This window comes from Tympanuchus pallidicinctus, unplaced genomic scaffold (genome assembly GCF_026119805.1).
Source record: "Tympanuchus pallidicinctus isolate F22 unplaced genomic scaffold, pur_lepc_1.0 scaffold1, whole genome shotgun sequence".
In the NCBI taxonomy this organism is placed as follows: Eukaryota; Metazoa; Chordata; class Aves; order Galliformes; family Phasianidae; genus Tympanuchus; species Tympanuchus pallidicinctus.
In genome coordinates, this window is record NW_026294618.1 from 64,447,200 (window position 1) to 64,473,512 (window position 26,313).

General features: G+C 39.0%; 1 protein-coding gene across 3 annotated transcripts; it reads right to left on the reverse strand.

Moving 5' to 3' along the window:
- Nucleotides 1-1,370: 1,370 nt before the first annotated feature.
- Nucleotides 1,371-25,440, reverse strand: WTAP (WT1 associated protein). 3 transcript variants are annotated; one of them, XM_052675764.1, is made up of 9 exons: nucleotides 25,328-25,439; nucleotides 21,559-21,596; nucleotides 21,411-21,466; nucleotides 17,010-17,068; nucleotides 15,306-15,433; nucleotides 14,096-14,146; nucleotides 9,032-9,210; nucleotides 4,233-4,387; nucleotides 1,371-2,598 (listed from the first exon to the last, which is right to left on the reverse strand). In XM_052675764.1, the coding sequence occupies exons 2-9, from the start codon at nucleotides 21,586-21,588 to the stop codon at nucleotides 2,015-2,017; spliced, it is 1,242 nt and encodes a 413-aa protein (XP_052531724.1). In that variant the 5' UTR covers nucleotides 21,589-21,596; nucleotides 25,328-25,439; the 3' UTR covers nucleotides 1,371-2,014. The 3 variants fall into 3 exon arrangements, with proteins under 3 accessions (XP_052531724.1, XP_052531729.1, XP_052531738.1); XM_052675769.1 differs by lacking the exon at nucleotides 14,096-14,146 and having other exon boundaries at nucleotides 25,328-25,437; XM_052675778.1 differs by lacking the exons at nucleotides 1,371-2,598; nucleotides 4,233-4,387; nucleotides 14,096-14,146 and adding an exon at nucleotides 6,520-8,844 and having other exon boundaries at nucleotides 25,328-25,440.
- Nucleotides 25,441-26,313: the final 873 nt, after the last annotated feature.

Sequence of the window (26,313 nt, forward strand, 5' to 3'; positions counted from 1 at the left end):
CTTCAACTCCAAAAATAATTCTTATCTAATTCCTTATCCTAGATGCCATCTTCTCAATGAATTTCTTCCATATTTCAGATAGATTTTAACCACCACCATTCTTGCAAGGCTTTGTACCATGTATATTATCAAGTCATTGGAACTGTCTATTACTATCATTTTATTATTACTATCCTTTGAGACTTATAATAGCCACAAACTAACTGAAGTGCAATATACACATTAAAATCAGGGGATTTTTTGTACACCAGAAATTACTTTAGATGCCAGTACTTTTTTTTTTTTTTTTTTTATGTCACTTAATTTCTATATGCTCAACTGTCCATTAACAGCTATTTTTCAGGTAATAAGGGCTGAAGTAACATTCCAAAAAAAAAAAAAACAAAAAACCCCATGAGGTTATTGCCAATGGAATTAATGCCTCCAGTGACTGCCAAGTTGTTTTAAATATCTAAGCTCTACAAAATTAAAGTAGCATTAGTACATAGACTAGTATGTTTCCAGCATACACAAACGCTAACAGTTGCAACTAATTACATTTTTTTGTGGATAGTAATACTACAGGTGCTAGTTCTCATTTAATACCCTGGAAACTCCTCTATAATCTATGATTTTATTGACTAAACTGCAGTTACACCCAAGTATTTCCTAACTTTAGAGAAATACTGCTTTCAAGCAACAGTTTCAGCATTCCCAAAGTGAATTTGCATGTGAGAGAATTGCATTAGCTGCCTGGTAATTGCAGGATTGTGTTAGGAAAATGCTGAAACCAGATTTAAGTCTACCTGAAAGTAGTTAAATGCTTTCATTTTTGCCCTTTGGACAGCACTTACTGAAGTCAATATCCTTTTCATTACCTTGCATATTGCTACCACCACAAACCAGTGAACAAAAACCACCAGAAATTCAGGTCTGAGAAATTCCTAACTTGCTTTTGTTTAGTGTAAGTGTGCTGCCCCCCTACCCTCCACTTGCAACACCTGAAAAGTCAGTTCACTAAGCTTCCCCTCATGAAGACTAATTAAAAATTGTATCATCTTAAGTAATTCAACCTCTTTGAAGTGTCATAATTTAGTTTGTACATTTACCTCCAGGATACTTCCCAAGTTTTAGTAAGAGCCAGGTTCTAACTATGAAGCTTGCTTTTATTAGTTGACTTTTTTTTTTTTTTTTTAAATCTATCAATAAGGAAAAAAAATCTCCGTAGAATAAATACTAAAAGGCTGGCCTGAAATCAACATGATCGTTATAAGCACAGGTACTTGGCATAAGCTGTATTAGACAGGACTGGCACAGAAACAAATTCAATTTAAGAAGTATAACAGCCCATACAAGTAAGCCGTGTAAGCCAATGGAGAACAATGAGGAAATTACATTATTAAAAGTTTTTATTTAGGTTTGGTCAGTACAGGTAAGATAATATTGGAGTCACAGAGCAATATGCATAAACAGGATACAACAGTTCTTAAAAACTGAGTAACTATGCACACAATTCATAAACATTCGGTCACCTAAGGAGAAAATGCACAGATGTATGGTGGGAAAAACTGTAATTAACACTGAAACTACTAAAGGACTCCTTCAGCAAGTCCATCTTTTAGTGATAAAACTACTGTACTGGGCAAACTTGGCAGTCATAAACCCACAGCTATTATGACAAATCTCAAAGGTGGTGTTAAGTATAACAGTATGAGTAAGAATGCCCTTACACAGCACAGGTTCTAGATATACACAGATTTGTACAGACATCATTTATGTTATACTTTATGGAAAGAATTTCCATTTCAACTTCACATTAACTCATATAAAAATAACTTGAGCTACACAAATGTCCTTTTAGCAACATTCAACGTAATTAACTGTTAAAATTCCCAAAGTGGCAGAGGTATTGAAGCAAAAAGAAATCCACAAAAAGGCAAAAATTGTGACAAGTATGCACTAATTTAATAACAGCTTCTGAACAGTATCCTCTCCCAATTTAAATGACACTGTATAAAAATGCTGCAGAAAAATGTTACAAAACTGAACCCTGCACATTTACATTGGAGTCCAAACCATTCTGGACATGCCGAGAACCCGCAGTTCTGTTACCTTTCATGCTTACTGTTTTCTCCTCTTGAGGATCATGATTGGAGTCTGTGTCATTTGAATGGTGAGTGAGAGAGTTTTCACTGCCAGTGGGAGAGTCTACACTTTCATACCCAGTACTGAGTTGGTTTATGTAGCTACCACCTCCTCTACCAGTTCTATCTTCAGAGTGGTTGGACAGCTTATTACCATTCCCTGGAGAAGCCGGGAAGTCATCTTCTGTGCTGCTACCCTCCCTATAAAATCCAGGCCCAGACGTCCGCTGATGGGAGGAGCTACCATTGCTTGGTCCGTTAGCCAGACGGCTGCAGTCTTTACCCACAGCCTCTCCCTGGTCTGTAGGCTCAGAAGATGGAGTCCTGCTGGTACCTGGGTTGGAGACCTGGGACTGCTGCTGCTGGTACTGCGCCAACTGCTGGCGAGTCTCCTTCAACTGCTGCTGAAGCACTAGAATGGTACTCTGCATACCCTCTACCTCCTCATCAAGCTGGATGATGAAGTCATTCAATTCTAAATAAAGAAAACACACGTGTTGCAAATACTTAATAACCCACATATAGCTCACATGTCAGACAAGAAAATTTAAATCTTGTAGCAGTATCTTATGCTGAAGTTATTCAACCAGCTCGTTCAATCATTAGATATGCACACCATTTTGATACTCTGAAGGAAATGTTAAACTGCCAACTACACTTGTTATATTTATGACTTCGGATATACGAGAAGAAATTCATTTCTGGACAAGAAGATATATGGAAAGCAGCTCAATTCCAGTAATTACTATTTTGCAAGGAGATTCTAACATATCTACTTTTACTGAAGCGCAGGGAATTGCTGAAATACTCTAAGAGTGACCATAAAGCTTATCTGCATTTGATAGTTCTGAAAAAGTTCACAAAAATTTACTCAGTGACAAAAAAAATTTTAGTCACATTTCAAGGAAATGTCAGCTCTGACTGCTTTTGATACATTTAATCTCATGTAGCGTGACAAAGAAAAAGGGTAAACTTTTGTTGAATTTATAACCAACAGAAGTTGTTAATTCCACAAAGTACTTATGTACAAAGAAAAAAAAATCCTTTACAACTGGGACTGCATTTTGGCCCAGAAAGAATTTGACCTGAAAGATAAACGTTGCAGCCCAAATTCAACTGCACATTCACAGGACTAAGGAAATAACATGCAAACTGCCTACTGCTGTAAGAATCAAAATTAAATGCCCACTACTATGAAAAAAAAGCACTAGGAAAATGTCAGGATTATCATCGTCATTGTTCATATGAGGTAGAAGCCAGGGCCTAAGAACATCACAGTTCTGCAGCTTACTTTAGTATACTGCACCCGAGCAGAAATCTTTAAAGAATACAGGATATATTAGACAAATGCCAAAATATGCCCATGCTATCATCTTACAGATGCCAGGTATGAAACAAAGATGCCTGGATTTAATTAATTAGCTTGTCTCAAGATTAAGTGTAATAATCAGATCATCTATTGTGTCATCTGCCAAACTTCGAGTACTTTCATCAAGCACCTCAAAGAACACAATCTAGGCTGAACTCTCTGCTGAAGATTTTTAAAGTTTGCATTCCCCACCATTTAAAATATATAAGAGGCCAGAGATTACAGCTAATTCCAATTTAGGCTTACAATGCTGTAAAATTTGGACTACAAATACAATAACAGAACATTTTAATTAATCTGAGTTACTTAATCAAAAACTGCACTTTTGTTCTTCTTACACATTTTTTCCCCTTCAAGTAATTACAAAATGAGTCATTTAACAAGAAGCTTTCTGTTTTCAGTGCATGCTTACCTTAATATCCCATGTTAAATAGCAAGACCTACAAAGTCTAGTAGTTTCATGTTCAAATCTCGCATTACGGGGAGCTGCAAATCCCACAAGTACTCTGAAGTTTCTCTATTCTAGTTTTTGGTGGCTTTTTTTTTTCTTTTTTTTTTTTTCTTTTTTTTTTTTTTTTTTTTTTTTTTAAATTAAGACCACCAATAGAGACTTACAACAGTCACATTTTACTTGATGCTGCCCTTTAATTCTGGCAAAGATTCTACAGTATCCATATCATCAGAAAATTAAGCTAGCAGAAGTGCAAGGCAACTTCCATTTTCTTAATAAAATCCCTTACCATCCTGACTGCTTTTAAGTTCCTCACTATATTTCTTCTGTAAAGCCAACTCTGCCTCAAGCTGTGCAATACGTCCTTGGGACAGCTGCCTTCCAAGCTCTTGATTCTCCTGGATAAGCATTCGACACTTCGCCATTAACTTTTTGCCTGTTTGGCTGCAAAGGAAAGAACCAATCTATCACAAAGTGAATACAAAACCCTCTGCAATCTTCCTCAATCACAATTACAGACAAAAAGGAGATACAATTTCTGCATGTTGCAATTCACATAACATTATGTCTCAACATAATTGTCATAGCAGAAAATCTCCCTATATTACCACGTGCTGTTCCAGCGTCAGTTGATCTTCTGTCCGTGTCCCATAAAGCGGAAGGCAAGTTTTATTACTGTAAATGTGAACAAGCATTGCTCTTTTTCGATACCAAAATCTGGATTATCAGTCCGCACAATCTTGCATGTGCTAATTCTCAACTGAGTTAAGTGATTAAAGATGTGCCTTGCAATTTTAAAGATTAAACACTGCATTAAAAAAGTGTGTAAACTGAACTATCAACAGATTCTTCTTTTATCATACAAGTAAAACTAGGAACAAAGTTGGGGAAAAATATAAAAAAAAAATGAGCATTATGTTTAAAGCAACATCAGTTTTTTTTTTTTCTGAGAGGCTAAGACATTCCTCTGAATGTTTAGAAGAGTTGCATGTCTAGTTTTCAACTCAATCTGCAGTTGTACAGTGTAGAGCAGTGTACAGTGTTTCATGCTTCCCATACTCAGCTTTTGCTAAGCACATCTTACACAATGAAGAGAAAGTAAAATGCAGTTAAAAGTTGGCAGGAAATTAAAGAAGCCGTAACACTCATTTAGAATGACAGGTTCAGATCATAAATGTTTTAGAATATCCAGTTTCTTCGAGACATGGGCAGAAAAAGGTACTCTGAACTTTCAAGATATTCTCTGCTAAATTGGTAACATCACATCTTTAATCTTCACGAATAGAATTGTACTGTGAAGCATTATAGGAAGCAGTATGCAAATTAATATATAGGCAATACGGCTGACTCCGTAAAAGAGTTCAAGTCCTTCAAAACTGTCTGCCAAAATCAGAACAGTGATGACAATCAGTTCTTTCACAAGACTCAGCAACACAATGAATATCTCTTTCTACAGAAGCATAAGCTCTGTAGCAAAAAATATATAAAAAAAATAAAAAATATAAGCCATGAACAGGTTTGTTGTGAATTCAAGGGCAGGATTTGTACTACTTTCCAAGAGCAAGAAGGTCATTTAAGTTTTAAGTGATAAAGAAAGAAATTTTGAGGATTAAAAAAAAAGAATAGGAAACTTCCACTACTGTGATTCACAGCCATAGTTCTTTCTCTCCTGTAACCAATACAACCAACAAAAAAGAATTTAAAATAGTAATTTTCTTATCAACTACCTTTTAAACATTCAAGCCTTAAACAATTTTAAACTCTGCAAACTCTGCCTCACTGAACATTTTCCAACTGATTCTCCCAAATCTTTCAGATGGGCTGCTCCAGAAGGAATCTGGCTGCATAAAGTCCTGGAAGCCTGCAACTCTGCTAAAGGCAGCAACCTGTTTTCTTTCTTGATGTGATGTCCAATGTCGGGTCCTTGAAGCTTAAACTGTGTTGAGCTAATACAATCCATGTAACACAAGATGCAAGTTTTCTTAGAGATGTTCATTCAGTGCAAAGAAGGAGGACTGCTTTGGAGATGACCAATGTGATGTACCCCCAAAAGCTTTTAGGCAGATGTGTATTGATTTTTAGGCATTTGCAAATCCTTGTTACTGTATTCATCATTCACTGCAAGTTTAAGGAGTTCACAGTGCTGAAGTCATTACTGTTTTTTCTCTCCACAAAACAATGTCACCTGCAGAATTAGAAGTACCAGGTAGCTGGACATCGGGACAGTACTAAAAATCTCATTAATTCCTTCATGTAATTCCTGCCAAGATGTAAAATATTTATTACCTGTATAGAAATTTGCATAGTTACCTATAATGCTATTTCTTTCCATCAAGTTTTTTCCAGATGTTTTGAGTTAGCGTGGCACCAAGTAGCCTTCCCTTGCAATTTACACAGAAGACAACACATGCAAGAATATCAAATGCAGTAACTATAAAATGTAATTCCTAATAGCTTTAAAACTAAACTTGGCATTGTTTTCACAAATCCACTTGAACATACATGCAACAAAACCTGGAAGAATTAAGTGGTTAAGTTTCAGAAAACTAGTGTTTGTAGTATTAAGCTTCTTGCAATTGATATTACTGATTTTTAATTCAAATGTACATTGTATGCATAATGATGGTTCAAACAGCTTAACAAAGCCATCCCCTCAATTATATGCCCTTCTATTTCTCTCTCTAGGCATTAGTAAGGATTACACTGTGCACCTCTTATCTTTGGTTAAGGTCCAGAACTAATACTGCTTAATGTTGCAATCAACATATTACTTCAAGAACACACAAAGCTGGTGATGTGAATAGAAGCATCAGCTCTTTCAGATACTAGGTCAGATATCATGAAATAAGTGGTTGCGTACAAGGAAGGGCAATTAAAACCAAGAGGGGGAAGAAGGGCAAAGAATTAAAAATTCTATGAATGGTTTACATGATTAACCATTTCTTTGCCCTTTCAGAAATATTTCTTAAAAAATTATGAGCAGTTATGAAAATAGCTTCAATTCTATACCAGGAAATAAATCTAAATCTTCTCTACTCCAACTACTGCTTATTTAAGTATGCACATTCACACCACTGTGATTTAAAATTGGATGATGCACATTAAAGCACAACGTAGCTACAGAAGTGACAAAAATTTGATACTTTTGCTTGAAGGAAACTGGTAATAGTTACTGGTGTCTCATTTAAGAGTCTGAGAACTAGAGGAAACCAACCAACCTGTGCTTAACGGCATTTAAATCATTTCTGAACTCCACATAAAACAAGCAATCTACACGGCATGTCTCTATCAACACATAGTAAGCTTTACAAATGCCTTGGCAACACATTAACAGTTTATTAATGCAAGTCTTACCTCTGTTTTGATGCTAGATCATTAAAATCTTAGACTCTGCTATAGCAAAATAATCCCAGATGAATCACTTAAAAGTTTTTCTAGATGTTTTTCTTTGCTGTTAAATCATTACTCATGCAAAAAAATAAATCTGCATAAGTACACTAATCTTCAATCCCATATTAATCCATCTAAAGCACAGGTGATACTTTTAAGTTAAAAATATGTAACATTACCTTAGTTAAAATCATTGAAAGAGAATACATCACCTTCTGTGACAGCTGAATCTCTTTTTAACTTAAAACTGCATTTACTAGAATCAGACAGTCATAAAGTGTCACCCAATTGATTTGAAAAATCAAAAACTTACTGTACTAGAGCTCAGTTTGCCAAGATAAAAAATAAATATACAAATGCTGCATCAAATCTGCATTTCAGTTTACACACCTCAGATCTGCACTCCCAGCTGTCCCTTGTTGCTTGGGGACAACAGAACAGAGGCATCAATAGAGTAGCAAAGGTTCCTTCACTGATTCCACCAAGGAAAATGCATGCATTTAACTTCTTGTGCTTTGTTAATTATTTTTTTTTTTTTTAAATTCAGAGAACGAGACAATGCAGAAACAACAACCTGTTTGATTCTCGTTCATCCCAGGAGTTTCACAGTACAACAATATAACCAATAGTGTTCCTTGAACTATATATTACAACTATTTCAAGGCACATTTTATATAGAAGTGCAATACAAAAAAAACAGGTGTACAAAGGAATAAAAACACCCCACCAACACTGAAGACAGCTGTCATTGTGTGCCTTCCGCATAGAGCATTTGAGATCAGTTAATATAGAAGATCAAAAAAATCTCACTTCTGCATGAAAACATGCAGCGGAATACTTATCACAACTAGTTTTTCTTATACATGCTAGTTGTGATCAAATATATAGTGCTTCCGACAACTTTAAGCTTGCAATTAGATTGAATGTACGCTCTTGTACAGTCCTAATTTTGAGGCGTCCACAGCATTACCAACCATCCAGAACAGTTCATTATTTAGCAACATTGACTTAAGGCTCCGTCAGGTGTTACAGAGCCCGAATGCTTAACAGTCAAATGTGTACACTACCACTGACGTGATATCAAATAGCACTCTCGTGGCTATTCAAAAGTGGTTAGCAAGTAAACTCTTTAATGCAAAATTCACCTCATCGAGTTTTGACCCAGCAGTTCAGTGAACAAGCAGGAAGTCCACAGTCTTATTGGAAAACTGACTTAGTGTCTCTAAGTCACTAGGCTCAAGGTTAAGAGCGAAGCATATTCCACTTCTACATTTTACGGGAATTTTGCATGTTCAATTCATGATTTATAATCTCTAGGTTCTTTCCTCCAAACTGTCTGTAGACACAGTGTGCCACAGACTTAAGACTTCTGTTTTTCCCTCTATTTTCTTCAAATAGAACAATTTTGCAAATGTCTACGTGTTCTAGAAAATATTTTTTTTTCGGAGATGGCAATTTCTTCAGAATAGTCCGACGCCGTCAGGCCTCTGAAGCAAAGGGGGAGAAAAAAGCTGAAACACAAGGTTCATCTGGTAAGTTTTACATTAAGCATTACAAGCTGGACAGTATAAGAATGTGGCTTTTGCCTCAAAACGTCTGAGTCTTGGTGTGGAAACGAGTACTTGGCTGTCCCACCATAGCATTCTCGTAGTGGGACTGTCAGGGAAGTCTTGACTGGGGAGTATTTGTTTTGTTTACCTATCAGGCGTAAATTTCCAGGCACTCAGTTCATTTTGGGCTTGTTCCAGTTTGTCTTTAGTCTGTTCCAGTTCACCTTTCATTTTTAGGAAAAACAAGTTGATGGCTGGGTCCACCATTGTTGATCGCAGTTGGGCAACACTAGGCTGCTGGACTTGCTTGAGGTACTGAATCTGATTCTGCACAAAATAAGAAAAGAGATTTATTTATACATAATTCAATACGCTTATGATCACACAGATAGGATTAAAAATAGCCACTCCAAAGACGACATCAAGGAAACTTGCCTTCTTACAACGTTCTAACCTGTTAAGGACAGAATGAAAACAACTTCTGCCCACCTGTGTCCTTATCAATAAGCATATTCACCCAGTCTCCCAATCCCAATCCTGCCAAGGCCTTCAAAACTACTTTCAAGCTTGATCTTTTTCTTTTGTTTCAAGCTGTTTTCTATACACCAGTTAACATGTGCCTGATCTACTGGAACATTATAGTTCTCCCTTTACTTTTAAAACTGCTTGCATACTTCCAAGAAAAATATTTGTATGAAGAGCTGCCTGCTTAGAATGACTGACTTCCATACAACTTCAATTAAAGTTATTCTAGAACACATGGAGGTTACTGTTGGTAGTATCTTCACATATCTGCTGAAAGGTGTTTCTAAATACCTACGTGTTTTTGTGAGCATGGTAACTATGCAGCAAGTTGCCATCTTTTTCTTCTTGAAAAAAATCATTTAGAGCCACTCAAATCAATTAAGTTTAGACTGATTTGATCCTCTTGCAGTAAGCAAAACCCTAGAAACAGTCTTATATTTACACCTGGAATTCTTATAACAATTTATTTTAAATATAGTGCACTTATTGATCAAAACTTCACTGTACTTATATTGGATTAATATATTTTTTGAAAGTTTCTTAAATCTTCTTCCAGCTAGTAAGTAAAATTATTTTGGCCTGCAAAGAAACCATTCTTAAGTGCAATTTATGATGCTCCTCCTATTACACATTTCTTGGTCACCTAGAGGTACATTTACACACTGACTTTACAGATTGAACGAGAAACATTAATTCAAAGTCAGGGGTTTTGCCTTCTGCTGCACACAAATCTTCCAACCAGGTTGACAGCAGCAGTTAAAATGAACAGTACAAGCCATTACCAGCAAATCAAGGGGAAGAGTTAAGCTGCTCCCTACTCTTCGCTTTGCTTACAGCACAGCACAGTCAGTAGCAGTCAGTTTAACCACTTCCATGAAAAGCTTCCATGCAGCAACAGTGAAAAGAAAGTATAAAGATACTGTTCAACTCCTAAAAAACGTGTAGTAGTGACCTCAGAGTCACTTACTGATTTAGGAAGATGTTTAATTTATGTATAAATAGCACTGACATTTGGATTCTTTTTCATATATATGTAATTCTAAAGCCAGTGAAATGGATGAAATACTTCAAACTAACTTCATTTGATACAATCAATGTATATTTATCTACTCGAGAAAAAAAATATTTGAAATAAAATTGTTTTTAAAAAGTTTGATTAAATAGATAAATTTCTATGTATTCAGAAACAGAAAGGGAGTCAAAAAATACTTTCAAGAAATACGTAGTCAAGAACCCATTCATATAAACATTACTTATAAAAAGGAAGCCCAAATTCAGATTATCCTAATATTTCTTGTATAGATTGCATCCTCCCCCCCGAGATTTCACCTCACTGAATCTCACTGTATGCTCAAAGTCTTGCTCATTTATTAAGCTATTTAACTTACTGTTATCACAGAATCATAGAATGGCCTGGGTTGAAAAGGACCATAATGATCATCCAGTTTCAATCCCCCTGCTATGTCCAAGGTTGCCAACCACCAGACCAGGCTGCCCAGTGCCACATCCAGCCTAGCCTTGAATGCCCTCCAGGGATGGGGCATCCACAACCTACTTGGGCAACCTGTTCCAGTGCATCACCACCCTCTGTGTGAAAAACTTCCGCCTAATATCTAACCTAAACCTCCCTTGTTTCAGTTTAAAACCTTTCCCCTTTGTCCTATCACTATCTACCCTTGCAAACAGCCGTTCCCCTTCATGTTCCCCCTCCAATATGCTACCTTCAAGTATTGGAAGGTACCTGAGGTCCCTGTAGAGCCTTCTCTTATCCCAGCTAAAGAAGTCCAGTTCCTTCAACCTTTCTTTATAGGAGAGGTTCTCCAGCCCTCTGATCATTTAAGTGGCCCTATATATACCCACTAACATTTCTGATATTTCCGCTAATGTAAGTATATCAACAACCTGTCCTTCTGAGAGCCAGCACTAGCAGAAAGTGAAACCACTTTCTTAACAGAACTCTGCAGACAGTGACAAACCCCCAGCTGGCAACATTATCCCCACAGTAACATGGTTTGCAATCCATTTCTAGAAAGGCATCGCTGAGAAAAAAAATTTTCTTTGCCTTACCCTAGCTCCTCACCTCTTGTAATGCCTGATTCCCTGGATCACTAGTGTGAAAAACCTGCTGTCAGAACTGAAAAGCTCAATATGACCCGGATGATTCTGTCGAATGCGAACTATTCAAAGCACATAATTTGTTTACCTCTAGCTCACATGACTAGGCCAAACAGGAAGAGTTTGCGTGGGCTCAACATAGTGCCTCAATTGTCATTTCTGAAACAGCAGCACAGGAGAAATCTGCCTGAGCTGACCAACTCATCTATTCCTTCCCCAAACTTAAATTTATTCCTCCAGTTTTCTCTATACCTCCACAATTGTCGTCTTTAGTTATGTAACCCCAGAGTTCTGACTTTTCATCTACCCAGATCTAGCAACTCTTTCCAGATCATCATAGTTCCAAAACAAGCCCATACCTACTAATCCTGCCTACTTCCTTATTCCATTTACCTTCCCGCTTTGCCAAACCAAGTCTCCCATTCTTGCCCCCTTCAAACACTCCCCAGCATGCCTCTCTTCCTTTCTATATTCTTGAGCAAGAGGTGGAAAGGTTTGCCTGTATTCATGTCCAAAAGCTCAATTACAGGCTAGAGCTGAATGCACAGAAGTAGTCACGTCTACTCAAACACCTAAAAATACCTCTTGACTGTTCACATTCCTGAAGCACTGATAGTACTTCTGAAAAGTCTGTAAGGTGAACAAATAAGGATGAATTTTCACAAACAGAATCAATAACTACAGTATAATCTTGTTTGCTCAAACTCAAGGCAAGAAAATGCTGAAGTATTCCACTAAGCTACATGCATTTTAGTTGGGGTAGGCTCTTTTTTTTTTTTTTTTTCCAGTTAAGACTCTGCTTCTCACATTCTAGAGAACAGCTGAAGCCCCTCAGCAAGGCTGCCCGAAGACATCCACAAAGAACAGACACTCTGACATGAAGTACTTAAACAGAAATCAAGTGCTTGACAAGAAGCACAAGCCATCTGAGTAAGCATGAATATAAATACTTTGTGTACGGAAGAAGCAGAAAGAGGGAATGCGATAATGAAGAAAAAAATAACAAATTTGTAATCTAAAACACAAGAAAATTAATAATAACTACTTTCACAGTACTACAAATCCATCCACATCTACTAGTTTACGTTCATTACTGCTCTTTGTTTCACAAAAAGCTGTTGAGTAGCAAGCACTTCCTAATGCCTGTCTACTCCAGCAGCTATGCAGTATCTTAGGAGAGGATTAAAGCGTTTCCCTGAAGTAACAATCACCATCTCTGCTAAAAGTAAAGCTCTATGCAGGGACAGCAGTCAATACCTGACCTGTCCTTTCCTACCTACTATAAGCAGCCTTTTTTTTTTTTTTTTAAAGGGGTGGGAGGTGGGTAAAAAAGAGTGGCTGTGAACGATGGGATATTTGAAATATCAAATCCATAAACCACAAAGCAGTCCTTTAAGCAGTCAATCTGAACTACACAAAGTAGGTTTGCAACACCAGACTCTGTAAGCTCCTACCTCAAAAGAAATCCATATACTCTGCAACCGAACAGGGAACAGAGCAAAACAGAGAAAGGAAGTATGCACTCAACTACCATCACGCTCCTTTAATACCACAATCATAACAATTATTATTATAATCAAGTATTGCTTCTCTGACACACGTGCCCGCAAAGCTTCGCAAACACTGGTGACTTTTATAAGCTGATGAGATTTTGCTGTGTTTTGTCACTAATGAAAAAAGGGTAAAAATTAAAAAGAGAACCAAGACAGAGTCTATCACATCCTATTTAAAACAGGACCAGTGAATTTTAAGTGGCAAAATGTTTACACCTTGGTAATCAGCAAAGTCACATCTGTAAACTACTACTTTTGAATACGGTACAGTACAGTATTTTAAATTTTCTCCATTTAAATTTGCAAGACTCAAATGTGCTAAGTTTGTGCAAATAAAGGCTATCCCACCAAATACGTTAAGAATAATATGGTCACCAGGTATTATACAGCAAATAATTACCTGCAATTTTTAAGAAACCTGACAACACAGACACTGAAGATGTGACAGAAAAGGTTTGCATACAAATAATTCAGTGCCACAGGAATATTCTGCATATATATGAATCTTAAGACAGTTAACCGCTACAAATGAAGGAAGTTACTTTATGGATATGTTACTTGACACATTCATTTATGATACGGTGACTAGTTTTTGTCCATCTATTAAATGAGTTAGCAACTTACAGCTTAGCTTTACAGCTGACATTTAACAATTTATTTTGCTACTATCACTTTACAGGGAAAACATCAGATAACATAAGCCAAGAAATCTTCCAATGCTTCTTTGAACTATATGCATGTTCACCTCAGGCTATATTAGGCGGAACACTGCCAGCAGGTTGAAGGAGGCCGTTCTTTCTCTCTACTCAGCACTGGTGAGACAATTGGAGCACTGTCAGTTCTGGGCTTCCCAGTAAGAGACATTGGGCATACTAGGGTGAAGCCAATGAAGGGTTATATAAAGGACAAAACGAAGAGCTCGAAGCATCTGACACACAAGCAGAGGCTGAGAGCTGGGACTGTTCAGCCTGGAGGAAAAAAAAGGGCTGAGGGGGGATCTTACCAATGTGCATAAATACCTGGTGGGGGGAGTAAAGAAGGCGAAGCCAGGCTCTTCTCATTGATGCCCACTGAAAGGACAGAAGGCAATGGGCACAAAATGAAATACAAGAAATTCCATTTAAACTATAAGAAAATGCTTTGCACAGGGTGTCCAGAAAGATTGTAGAGTCTCCGTTCCAGAAGGCACTGAAAATCTGACTTAGCTCTTAGTAACCTGCTCCAGCTGACCCTGCTCTAAGTAGGTAGATTGGACTAGACAATCTCCACAAGTGCCCTTCAATTCCATTGATATATTTATTAACCACTGCAAAATAATTTTTACTCTGTTGTTTTCCGTACAAATACTCAGTACAGACTAATGTCTGTCATCTTACAGTCTTAGGATAGTAAAGCATACAGGGCTAAATCTTACACTAATTGCAATACCTGACAGCTCAGGACTCCTACAGGAAAAAAAGAAAGGAAGGATAAAAAGAAGGAAAAAAAAAAGTGACAAAACTAGTTACTGGTTTTTCAGAGAGCTTATATTCTGCCTAAAAGAAGCTCTCAGTATGTTACAAAAACTACCATTAAGAAGCTTTTTACAATCCTCTCTCAGGAACCGCCAGTTAAAGAAGCAGATGCAAATGAAGTTAAGATAATCCAAAACCATGAGAAGTCCCAAACTGGCAAAAGGTTGTTTCAAGAAGCCAAAACAAAACACAGAAGACCAACAGAAATACAGGAGAGAGAAAATAGAACAACAGCAACAACAAAGGCATCAGTACAAAGAACATTAGAAATCCAAGAAGCAGGTCTGATACATTTCAAAAGCACTCTCTAACCAGCCAAATGGATGCAGAAGACAGTTATCCGAATACAACATAAACTTCAGCATGAAAAATTCTAAATAAAATCCAATATGCTGAATCTTATCCTCAGGTTTCAATTTCTTCCTGCATTCAAAGAGTCATAAGTAACATTTATGGTCAATATGTACAGTGAGCACTGCAATGCTCTTCCAAGCAGAACTGCTGCTGAAAATCAATCAAAATAACCAATCTTTAAACAAACAAAAACAACACGAAACACTTCACAGAATGTTAGTTACTAACTTAGTGAAAGCTTAAGTACCCTGTCTTTTTTTAATTACAGAAACTATAATGCTACAGATACATGAAACACATAGCATAAGTACTCTCCATTAACTCCTGGAACAGCCTAAAACACCTATTTCTAAATACTTACAGTACACTCTTGCATCTCCTGTTCTTTAGTTGCCAGCCTCATGACCAGAATATTTTCTCTTCGGGCAGATTCTTGCTGTTGCTGTTTCAGTTTCTCTTCAGATTCTCTCAATCCCGTCACATCATTAGCTGATAAAATTAATACAACAAAAAGCACAGGTTTTAAAGCATCCTTTCCCAAACACTCTTCCAAGACAGCTTGAAAAAAAAAAAAAAAAAAAAAAAAAAAAAAGCTGACAGTCAAATTCATTGGCAGCAAAAGAGTTAAATTAACCACAACTATAAGCATGAGTAACAAAGAGCTCAAAGTATCGTTAAGTGCTTGAAAAAGCTTGACAAGTTCTATTTTAAATACAGCTATCCTTCCTTACTACTAAATTTGGAAGTGCTCCCATGCTTTATACAGGAATAAAATTTTGATTAATTAAACAATTGCTCCATCCTTCACCACTATTGCTTGCACCGTGAAACTGGGGAAGCTGAAACTCTCCTGACATTTGTAACAAATTCCACGTCTTAAGTGGTGTCACGTGTGATCAGTTCTCAAAGTGATTTCAACACTTTAAGTGTGACAGTAAGTCAGTGGAGAACCTCAGACATGACAGATCAGACACAAGGATGTCTTCTGATCCATTAAGATTCATAAAAATTAATATACAAAATATGGAAGAAAGCCACAGTTCCAAGTTATCCAAAAACTGGAACATGTGCAAGCAGCCTGATACAAACAGAATACATTTACCCTGCTACCTTCAAATATATAATGATTGAAAGCTGGAATAATTAAGGTCGCAGGTTTTTCAAATGTTTTTCTTTTTTTTTTTTGTAGACAAGTACTAGACCTGCTTTAAGTATAAACATCACAACTTGCTTCAGAACTGTTATTTCTAATTTGCTGTTGTTGCATATATGGCAATAGATGAGATGTAACAACAGAGTTAAGAGGGAACATCCGTGGACTGACAAGAAATCCCTTCAAAATTACTGCTTCCAAGATTTTGGGTATTGAGGCTGATAAGGTGAACAGAAAACTTAGGAAGAGGCCCAAGCTGCTCACATAACTTTTCAAAACTGACTTCAGACTTGGTAAATCAGACACTTCCCAAAGGCATTTAGACCTTCTCAATTGAGAGTAAGATGAAATTATCCAGTAGTCTCACTTTCAAAAGACTGAAGTACAGCCCAAAGTTTAAAGATTACATAACATTGACATTCAAATTGTTAATTCAAATTACCCAGTCAGATAAAGAATCAGCAGGATATTCATTTTAGATCTTTAGAAACTGTTCTCCCTCCCATGTGATTTACAATTGTGTAAGATTACAGAAAGCACAAACATTCACAGTATTTTGATAGAGGAAAACTTTCCACCACTGCAAGAATTCTGAAAATAGAGGTAATTGTGGGGTTGTGCTTTCGCCTAACAGTTCATGTACTGATGGTCCACAAATGCAAAAACAGAATTCTGAGAAGTCATTTCAGATTGGCAAAGAAAAAGAAGTTGCTTCAAAAACTGGGAAAGTCTGAAAACTCCTACTGGGAAAAACAAGGACTCTGCTTAGAAAAAAATAATAATATGACATTGCACTTATTATGAATATTTATTATTTTTAACACTAACACGACATTGTTTGACCACTCTGCTTTACACAAACATTTAAAACATTGAGGCAACTCACACAATTTTGAAACTTTGCTAACTTACAATTAAGGTCTGTGTACTTGCCCTCCAAAGCTTGCACGTACGCTTCATACTGTTTCCACCTATTGCAGAAAGAAAAATATTTATTTATTAAAATCAAAGCATCTAATTCCTGAACTTTTAGCTTATATGTTTACTATAAAAATCAGAAAACATCAAGAGATAATCACGCAATAAAAGACAGTTCTTTGTTTTCACTCAAAATTTACCTCTTAAAAACTACTTCTAACATTTTTGACAAACACTAGAATCAAATCAGACTTATTACTTAGTTATCTGTGCTAAGTACCCAAGAAGCCTCTCACTGTCAAAGCGGAATCAGGCAAACAGAACTCTGTAACAGAAGTTGTAACACAAGGGTAATACACATCTGTTAGCAAGTGAACAGCAGAGCAAGTAGAATGATCTACCAGTGGTACACTACAGCCTGCAGTCCAGGTTAAGCAGTTATTACAGCTCATTTAAAGCAAGACCATACTGGTCGTATTTACTGAACAGCCAACCAATTAAATGACTCTTTGAAGTTATGCTGTTAATGTGATGCATCCGGATTCAGAAAACTTCACACTGAGAAACAGCATTGCATTTGATAGAAATCATCAATAGCAAATAAAGTCTACAGTAAAGTTTACCATGACTCATCAACAAGCATGGTGCACTGCTGCTTTTTGTTGTTGCTGCTTTTGTTTTGGTCCTTTCTGTTTGGCTGTTGCCATTGGGTTCGTTTAGGTTGCGGTTTTTTGTTTGTTTAATTTAGGGGGGCAAGCACAGGAGTACTACTGACTGCATGTCTTTTTCACATCATTACCATTCCACAAGGTTAAATAAGCTCACCTAACAAACATTACCACTAGAGAAATGGACAGTTTCTCTTCCCTCCCTCCCAATTTGCCCTTTTCCTCCCCACCATTTTATGCCAGACCCATCATAACTACTTCCCAACCTACAATATTCTTACCTCTAAACTATAAGATCTGAATGGTTTCATAAACAAGCAGTCTATAAATGGCCTGTGAAGCACCTGATCTATATCAGCATGTGATATCATCACATCACTGAGCAACACAAAAGCATGCAGAAGATTCCTTCTAGCAGTAAATATATATATGTATCTTTAGGTGAATCAGCAATGAGCACATTTAAGATCTGCAGGAGAGTAGCAGCACTCCCACCAAACCCTTAAACTTATTGTTTTAGCTGCTTTTAAAAAAACACCTCTGGTTACAAACAAAGGTTTCATAGTTTGACCACTGGAAGTACAGCATTCAGTCAGAATGACAGCCCTCAAAAAGGGAAACTGAAATAGTCTACTAAATAGCAAATACAGAAAAAACCTGTATTTTGCATGAATCGATTACATGAAAGAATAAAAAAGCAAGTCTTTAAATGCAGCATTACTTGGCAGAGTTCTCTCACAGCCTGAAAACAACAGCTCTGTCAAAACTGAGATCTGTTGATCAGTAACAGGAGCTATACAAAGTGAGCAAAACAAAGCCCTGAAACACAAGACAGGCAGATGTAACAGACTACCATCAGAAAGAAAACACACGGCTTGTGGTCACCACACAAGTCAGAGCTACCATCTCTAGATCACCTCTCAGTAAGTCCCAGCATTTAAGCAAGAACTCAATTCCTGGAAAAGAACAGAGACTGTATTAGAACATGTCATGGACTTTCCAAGTCGCGTGACTCCCAGCTCCTCCAGAAAAATGACCTTCAAGACAAAATGACCTATGCTCTGTCAGAACAGACAAAACCTGGCAAATATTGCAGCAGTTCCTCTGAAAGTATGTTTAAGAAACTGTACAGAATAAACCTGTGATCACCTCACTGACAGAGAAAACTCCGGCAATCAAGTTCAAAAATCAGAGGCTTTCTACTAAAGCAGCTTCAATGTTGTACATGAACACGGTCTCAGTAATTCTGGTACAACTACAGATCTCAATCTCTGTTCCAGGGATGAAACTTTTACCTCCCTTCGGGCAAACCAAAAAGCTAGCAATTACAAAGGCAAAAATCCAAAGCAGGTTCATTTCATACAATCAGACCTCTTTTAAACCATTAAAACAACCTACTAAGCTAACAGCATCCAAACAGAAAATGAAATAACAGAAGTTTAAAATTATCAGCATGAAACAAAGCAGTTCATTGGCCCACCCTTTTCAACTCAATTTGCAGTTGCAGCTCTTTAACTACAAAAATACCTGACACGTCGCAGTAATTATCAAGATTTTTTCTTAAAGTCAAAACATTTACAGACCGTATCAACAAAACATTTTGAGAACATTTCTGAAGCCAACCTGAAGGAAGAAACAGCGCTGAGCTTAAGCCATTCCAAAACTGACAGGCTGTGTGACACACTGAGTAGAAGTCAGTGAAGGCACTGTATTTCACCCACCGCTTGAGTAAATACAGGCACTTCAGCATACTGACCACTAAGCTGAACAGCCCAGGGAATTCAGATAAGAAGTTTTTTTAAAGCTACCATCTACAGAGTGCTTTGCTATCATGTTCCTGGCTCTTCCTCGTTCACAGACTGACAGGAGCTATCCTACTGCAGAGGAGGAGAAGATGAACAGGTGATACCACAGCTGCAACAAGACAAGGAAATGCCCCACAGGCCAGACAAATCCTGTTGCTCCTGCTCACTTTCAGTCAGTGGGAGCAACAGCAAACCTCAAGTACAAGCTTTGTGGAAAATATTAGTGAAGATTCAACACAACACAGAGGAAGTGACAGAAAGCATTAGTATTTTCCACACATGCATTTTAGCAGCTTAACTCGCACAGAGATAACACATCAGCTATAAGAACAAACCATAGATGACACACCATTATTTTAAAAGCATATGCCCCATATCAGCGTGGGGGAAAAACCCACAAACACTCTCCATCTTATTTTAAGATGATGTGGTAGGGGTCAGCACATTTTTCTATGCCTGAAAGCAGTGGAGATGCCTTTAATTAAAATGATACTTGCATAATGGCATAACATTTTATTCCAACTTACAAATGAAGTTAGCAGTAAGTGCAGTAATTGCCAGCTTCATATGAAGCCATGAACAAAATCAAGATTAGTGTAAATCCTTTACATACATAGATGAAATTTTGAAGAGTGTTTGCAGAACTGCTGAACGCAAACAAAATGGACATGGCCAGTATGGCACCAAATAAGGACAGTTACTCTCCTTAAAGCAATAAGGCCTTTCTGAGTACAGAAGTTGCTTCATTCACATTAAGAGGAAGACAATAACAACACAGCTGTCATCAGTCCATTGCCTTCTGTCTCTTCACCAACTCAGTTTATCTGCTGACACACTTCAGCTCCTTGGGCAGATTCCACTGTATTCTCCTTTTAATAAACAGGTATCAACTTCTAAGGCAAAAAGCAATCAAGAACATCCCCAGAGATATTCTTGAGTATGAAAATTTCTGTTAGAGATTCCCAAGAACTAAACCACCCAAAAGCAGCATTTTTCTGTGTATACACCTTCCTCTTCACTCCAAAAGAATAGGTATTGAGGAGATGAAGCCAGAGACCAGTTTGAAACATACGAAGGATGATGCTGATCCCCAATGGAATAAATGTCACTCCAGCAGTGGCTAGCAGAGGTAGTACCAGCTGCGTTGGACCCGTGTTCTTACATTCCTACACAATTTAGTCCTTTAAACTCACCTGTGAAATGCTAACATTTAACCACCTCAATGCAAATAACTCACAATGCACAAAAAGTCAAGAGCTAAAGCTTTTCAAAATGTACAAACTACTCTACCAGATAAATAAATGACCCACAGATTCATTTAGTCCCTTGTTTATCAATCAGAAAATTCAGATACACAGGCTCTATATACCTGTGCCTTGGTCTGTTTCTTTAACCAAGTGGTCTGTGTGACAGAATCATTGATGTGTTTTCCATGGCAACCCTTAATTTTCTGTAAGGTGAAAAACATAACCGGGCTTTTCTATATGCAAGTTTTGAGTGCTATCAGTAAAATTTGACATTTTACTGTTAATACCTGAATGTGCTGAGAAGACAACTGTGTGGACTAGGAGAGTCCTGCAGCAGTAAGTAGTTTACTTTTTGTGATGTTTAAAAATAACTTGCTATCTAGCAAGGAATGTATGCAACCTTGACTTCTAAAGCTGCAAGTGAAGAAAAAACAACTCCTACTTATGGATTAGAAAACACTTTCCAGGACTCTGAGGGGAAACACTTTTTCCTGAAGGACACAAACTACATATAAAAATATTTCCAGTATGAAAGCATTAAAAAAAGACGCACTGTGAAAATGCTATAGGTTTTCAGAACAAGAGTGCTAAAAAGCAAGAGAAGGGTACATTACATCTTCTGTAAAGAATTCAATAAAGTGTTGCCATAGGAAAGGAACAAAACTGATGCTTTACCTTAGGATAAGTTCATCTCTAGGCAAAACTTTAAAATCTGCTTCACTAAGACGAACCTGTGGAGCAAAAGGAGAAGCACAACTTACCAAGTTATCATGACTATCTGGGGCGGGGGGAGCAGGGGGGCCACAAATATTTTTAAACATACCTTCTTTGGGAGAGGTTCTTCATTCGTCATTGTGAACTCTGAAGGGGGGAGAAGGAGTGTTAGTTTAGTTACTATTGCGTATGAAATAGTCATTAGACACCTGTACTTCTGCTCTTCATTTCTCTATTCCTGATACTAAATTACTGACATGTTGGCTCCATACAACATATAGCCAGATTACAACTATGACAAGTTTACTGTTGTCATCGAGATAAAAAGTCAGTGGACTACTTCCTAGAAGTGAGCCAAAGCTTTCTTTAGCATCTAAAAATGCTACTAGCAATACTTTTCAACTTCACTAAGAACAAAACATCAGACTTTATCAATTTAAATAAAAATTTAAAGGCAAAGTGACATTTCTTGTATGTCCAAAACTATTCAATGCAATGTTTCCCAAGGAAGGGGATAACATCAACTACAAAAGCAATTAATACTACTACTTCAGTACCATTTTAGAATAAAGCAAATGATTTGGGAACATTATCTGTAAAGTTTGGGTTACATTATGTGCTTTCAACTCTTACACTACCTTTAAGATAGTGATAAATAAATATTAAGCAGTTACTTAAAAGCCCTCAGTTATTTTTAGGGAAGGTAGCATGTCAGTTAATGGCTTGCGTACACTATCAAATTTAATTTGCCTTGTGTGTTTGTACCACAATTGGATTGTATTTGTGCTAAGTTAAATATTCACACTTCCTTGAGTTACTGCACATGCTTCCTCACCTGCAAACAGATTTTTTTTTTAACGAGTAATAACATTAAAAACCAAGCCCACAAAAACTCTCAAACGTACAGCATTAAAGCATATTTAACAAGGAAGTTGAACTTCTTTAAAGGCATGCATCTTTGCAATGTGCCTTCCAATAGAAAGCTGCAAATAGCATTGAGATTGGACAGGTTTGTAAAGCTGCTGCTACTCATATATACTAGAAAAAGTACACGGCCAATTCCTTGGTCACGAGCACAACTTCATGAAAACAATGCACTTCAATTCAAAAAACTGTTCTCAAAAAGACTCACACAAAGCATATTCACAAAGTATATTCACAAAGGCACCCAGTGAACTAATTTAACTTCTACAAATCCTAAGAGAGCCATTACCATCAATAACACAAAGACATGCCACATGAAGCACCATCACTTCACCTTACACAAACCTACTAACCACTGATAAATATACAGAACTCCCTTCAAATAAAATTTAAAAAAAAAAAACACAACAAAAACAGTCTCCTTAAGACAGCAAGCAGAGCACACAGAAGAAACAGATTCTAAGCCCTTCATAAAATAGAAACTGACATCAGAATCCATGGGAATGGCTCTAAAAACATGCAGAAGAAGCATCTCACTGACGAATGGCAGCTTCCTGTTCCTAGCCTTCATGACAGGCATTGAAGCACTTCCCCAAGATAGAAAGGCCTCTCCTCCCCACTCCCCAGTGCTTTAACTTCTGGCACAGCTCCTGCTTCACTTAATGCGTACCTTGAATATATTCAAGAGGCTGAATATGAACTCAATGGTGCTCAACTCACTCATTCAATCCAATACAGAGTAACTTAGAATTGGAAGAAGAATGCCAGTGACCCCTGTATTTAAGTCGCCTACTACTTCAATTGCAATTTTCCTAAAAACGTTTAGGAATCTTTCACTGCTTCTGTATTTGGAAGTACCAGCCTTGAAAACATGAGCACCATTCAAGTGCATCCTTTACAGAAAGGGTTGTTAAGCACTGGAATAAGTTCTCCAGGGGGGTGGTTGAGTTGCCATCCCTGGATGTGTTTAAAAACTATTTGAATGTGGTACTCAAGGACACGATTTAACAGAAGATTGCTAGGCAGTATGGTTAGGTCATGGTTGGACTTGATGATCACTAAAGCCTTCCCATCTGAGCAATTCTGTAATTCTGAGCCCTTGTCAGAGAGAAGCACCATTTCCTATGTTCAAGAAAGCTACAACTACAACTAGCACCAATTAAATCATGCGCAGACGATGCAATTATTTAATTGCATGTTCCTCCAAAAAGTAACAGAAGCATGCAAATGCCAAAAAAAAAGCTGAGTTTGCCCAAATACTTGGCTCATGAATGCTCAGGAGCATGTAACTTACAAACACTTGAGTGCTGCAACAAGTGTGGAGAAAATGTAAGTTTGATGTTCTGTCTAAGCCTGGGCTACCTTGCATGTCCAGGGTAAGCACAAGATCCCAATACTCAGCTCTCTACATCAGCAGCACACCTCTACTCCAATATTTACAACAAAACTATCTCTTGCCACCTATTGAAGATCCTTCAGCAACAGTGAGGAAGCTGGATGTTACAGGCCACTGCATTACAGAAGGTAGTTTTACTATCACATGTTATCATTTGCAGTGATAGATATAAAAATACCACCACAAAAAAGTTTACTAACAGCATTCAACAAGTTATCTCGGAAAACGTAGGCTGACTACATATACAGATAGATAACAGTGCTCTTCCTGCATGTGTGAATTTCAACCCCCAATTCCCATGTAAACTTGGGGATCTAAAGTGACTCGAAAAAGAGATCAGGAATTTATTTTTGGCATAGACTGAACCTGTACCATCAGTCCCAGTGTTTTCCAGAAGCACTATGAGCATCAGGCTGATTATAACACTCAGTTGTCACAGCAATTTATCTTATCTTTCTTAGACATACATTTATGCACTACTGTCAGTAACATGACAGCTGAAACTTTCACTCTAAACTCAACTCAGTGGCTTTCCAAGTGCTGCACAGTAAGGCACTCTTCATCGCTCACCTGCCCTCTGAAAAAGAGCTGATCTCTGCCACACAGTTCTGAAATGTTTTTCAAGAACACAGTAAGTGTAATTTTCTATAATGAAAAAAAACAATGAAAACAACGTTTCCATATAACCTTCTTTTAAAGTTCATTTACATGATGAACAGCTTAACCACAGTATCCCAGCTAAGCACTTCCACAATTGTTTGGGCAATGTCAGCTGTTACATCTCATTCTCTCTGCATCTTCTCAATATAAAGTTACACCCTGTACTTAATGAGAACATGGCCACCGACAGAGGCTTTATAGGATTTCATCAGGGTTTTTATGGAAGTTTAAACACAAGAAGCCCAAAATGGAGAAAGCACACCTTGCTTTTGGAAGCCCTGGTAGCTTGCACAGCTTTTACTGAAAACTTTTATCAGTTGAGGATTTAGACAGGAAAAAGAAGTCAAAAAGCTAACTAGTTAAGCATCAGATGCGAGCAAGCTGCTGCTTTCCTAATTACACTTCAAGTAACTGCCAGTTACTTTAATGATATGTAAATGAATGCTGTGGGGAAACCCCTGCGAAGCTTCTGGGCTTCCGCGAGAAGGGGGGTGGGGAAAAAAAGCATCCCCCCTACACAACCCCACACACACGCACTTACGTACGCTTCACGCTCTGCCGCGGGATGATTTCACACCGCCTCGGCGCCCGCCCCTCCCCTCCCCACGGCCAAGCCCCGCCTCCTGCGCGGAGCCCCGCGGCCCAGGCCCGCCGCAGCCGCAGACCCCGCTGCGGTCCTGCCCGCCCCCTCCCGCCTTCCCCGAGGCGGACGGCGCCGGGGCGCGGCGCTGCCGAGGGCGGGGTAGGAGGCTCCCCGCGGGGCGCCGGCCCTCGCACAAAATGGCTCTGCGCGCTTCCGCTCCCGTGCCGCCCGAGATGAGGGGCAGACCGCCGGGTGCCCGCCGTTCGCCGGACCCCGCCGCCGGACGCGGCGAGCGGCCCTCGCTCGTCCACTTACCTCCCGCCGGCGGTGCGGAGGCCCGCTCTCTCGGCAGCGCGCTCGATTGCCTGGGCCGCACCCGTCACATGGAGGGCCGAACGCCGCCGCCCGCGCCCGCAGCCGTGCCCTGCCGCTCCGCAGCCGGGGTCGCCGCCGCGTCCCCCCCAGCCACCGCGTCCCCGCGCGCCGCTCCCGCCCGCTCTTTATTTGCGGATTCTCTGCGCTACAAAATGGCGCCCAAGGAGGAAATGAGCGTCCGGCCGCCCCGCCCAGCGCCCGCCCCACGCCACAGGGCGGCGGCTGCGCGCGCAACCCGCGCGGCGCGGCGGGAGCCACCGCAGTGACGGCTACAGCAACGCCGCCCACGTCGGCGACACGGCCCCTTGCGGGTCCGACCCGAGTGCTGTAGGGGCTCCTCTAGGAACTCGCCTCTCTCGTAGAAGGCGGTGGCGGGCTGGGCTCGCTGTGTTGCTGCAGCCGTTGCCTTGGTTGTCGAAACGTGGGTTTAAAAGCTGTCAGTTAAACGGGCGGAGGGGTGGGGCGCGCGGGGCATCATGGGGCGGGCGGAAGGATACCGCGGGCTGGAGGGTCGCCCTGTGAGGGCGCTGCGCCTTCACGTGCCGCCTTACCGGTTCTGAGCTGCCGTGCTCCATCGGACGCCTGGCGGGATGAGCGCTGCGCGCTGCGAGCTCGGGATTCTCTCCCGCTGCCAGGTCTGGGAGGGAAAGCTTTCGCTGGTTGTGCTCGTTAGCGTCACAGAATCATAGAACTGCAAGGGCTGGAAGGGGCTTCTGGAAGTCGTCAGTCCCCCGCTAAAGCGGGTTCTGTGCGCCTCGCTGACTGCCTGCTGAAGGTGTGATAGAAATCCAGCCTCGTGGCTGTGCTCATGGTAGCAAAACGTTGTAGGAGGAATTCCAGCATACGTACTCCCTACGTCTGTATTTGTATAGGGAAACAAATGCTTCTAAGTTAGCAACCAAAAGATCCTGAAGGCCAAGGCATGC

What these genes read in the sequence shown, in the direction of transcription:
- WTAP (XM_052675764.1), bottom strand. Translation starts at nt 21,588, where the DNA reads ATGACGAATGAAGAACCTCTCCCAAAGAAG. An exon ending in AGGAGATGCAAGAGTGTACT is followed by an intron (nt 14,147 to 15,305) that starts GTAAGTATTTAG and finishes CTGTCCTTTCAG; the next exon opens with TGGGCATCAATGAGAAGAGC. An exon ending in TGGAAATTTACGCCTGATAG is followed by an intron (nt 4,388 to 9,031) that starts GTAAACAAAACA and finishes TTTCCTTTGCAG; the next exon opens with CCAAACAGGCAAAAAGTTAA.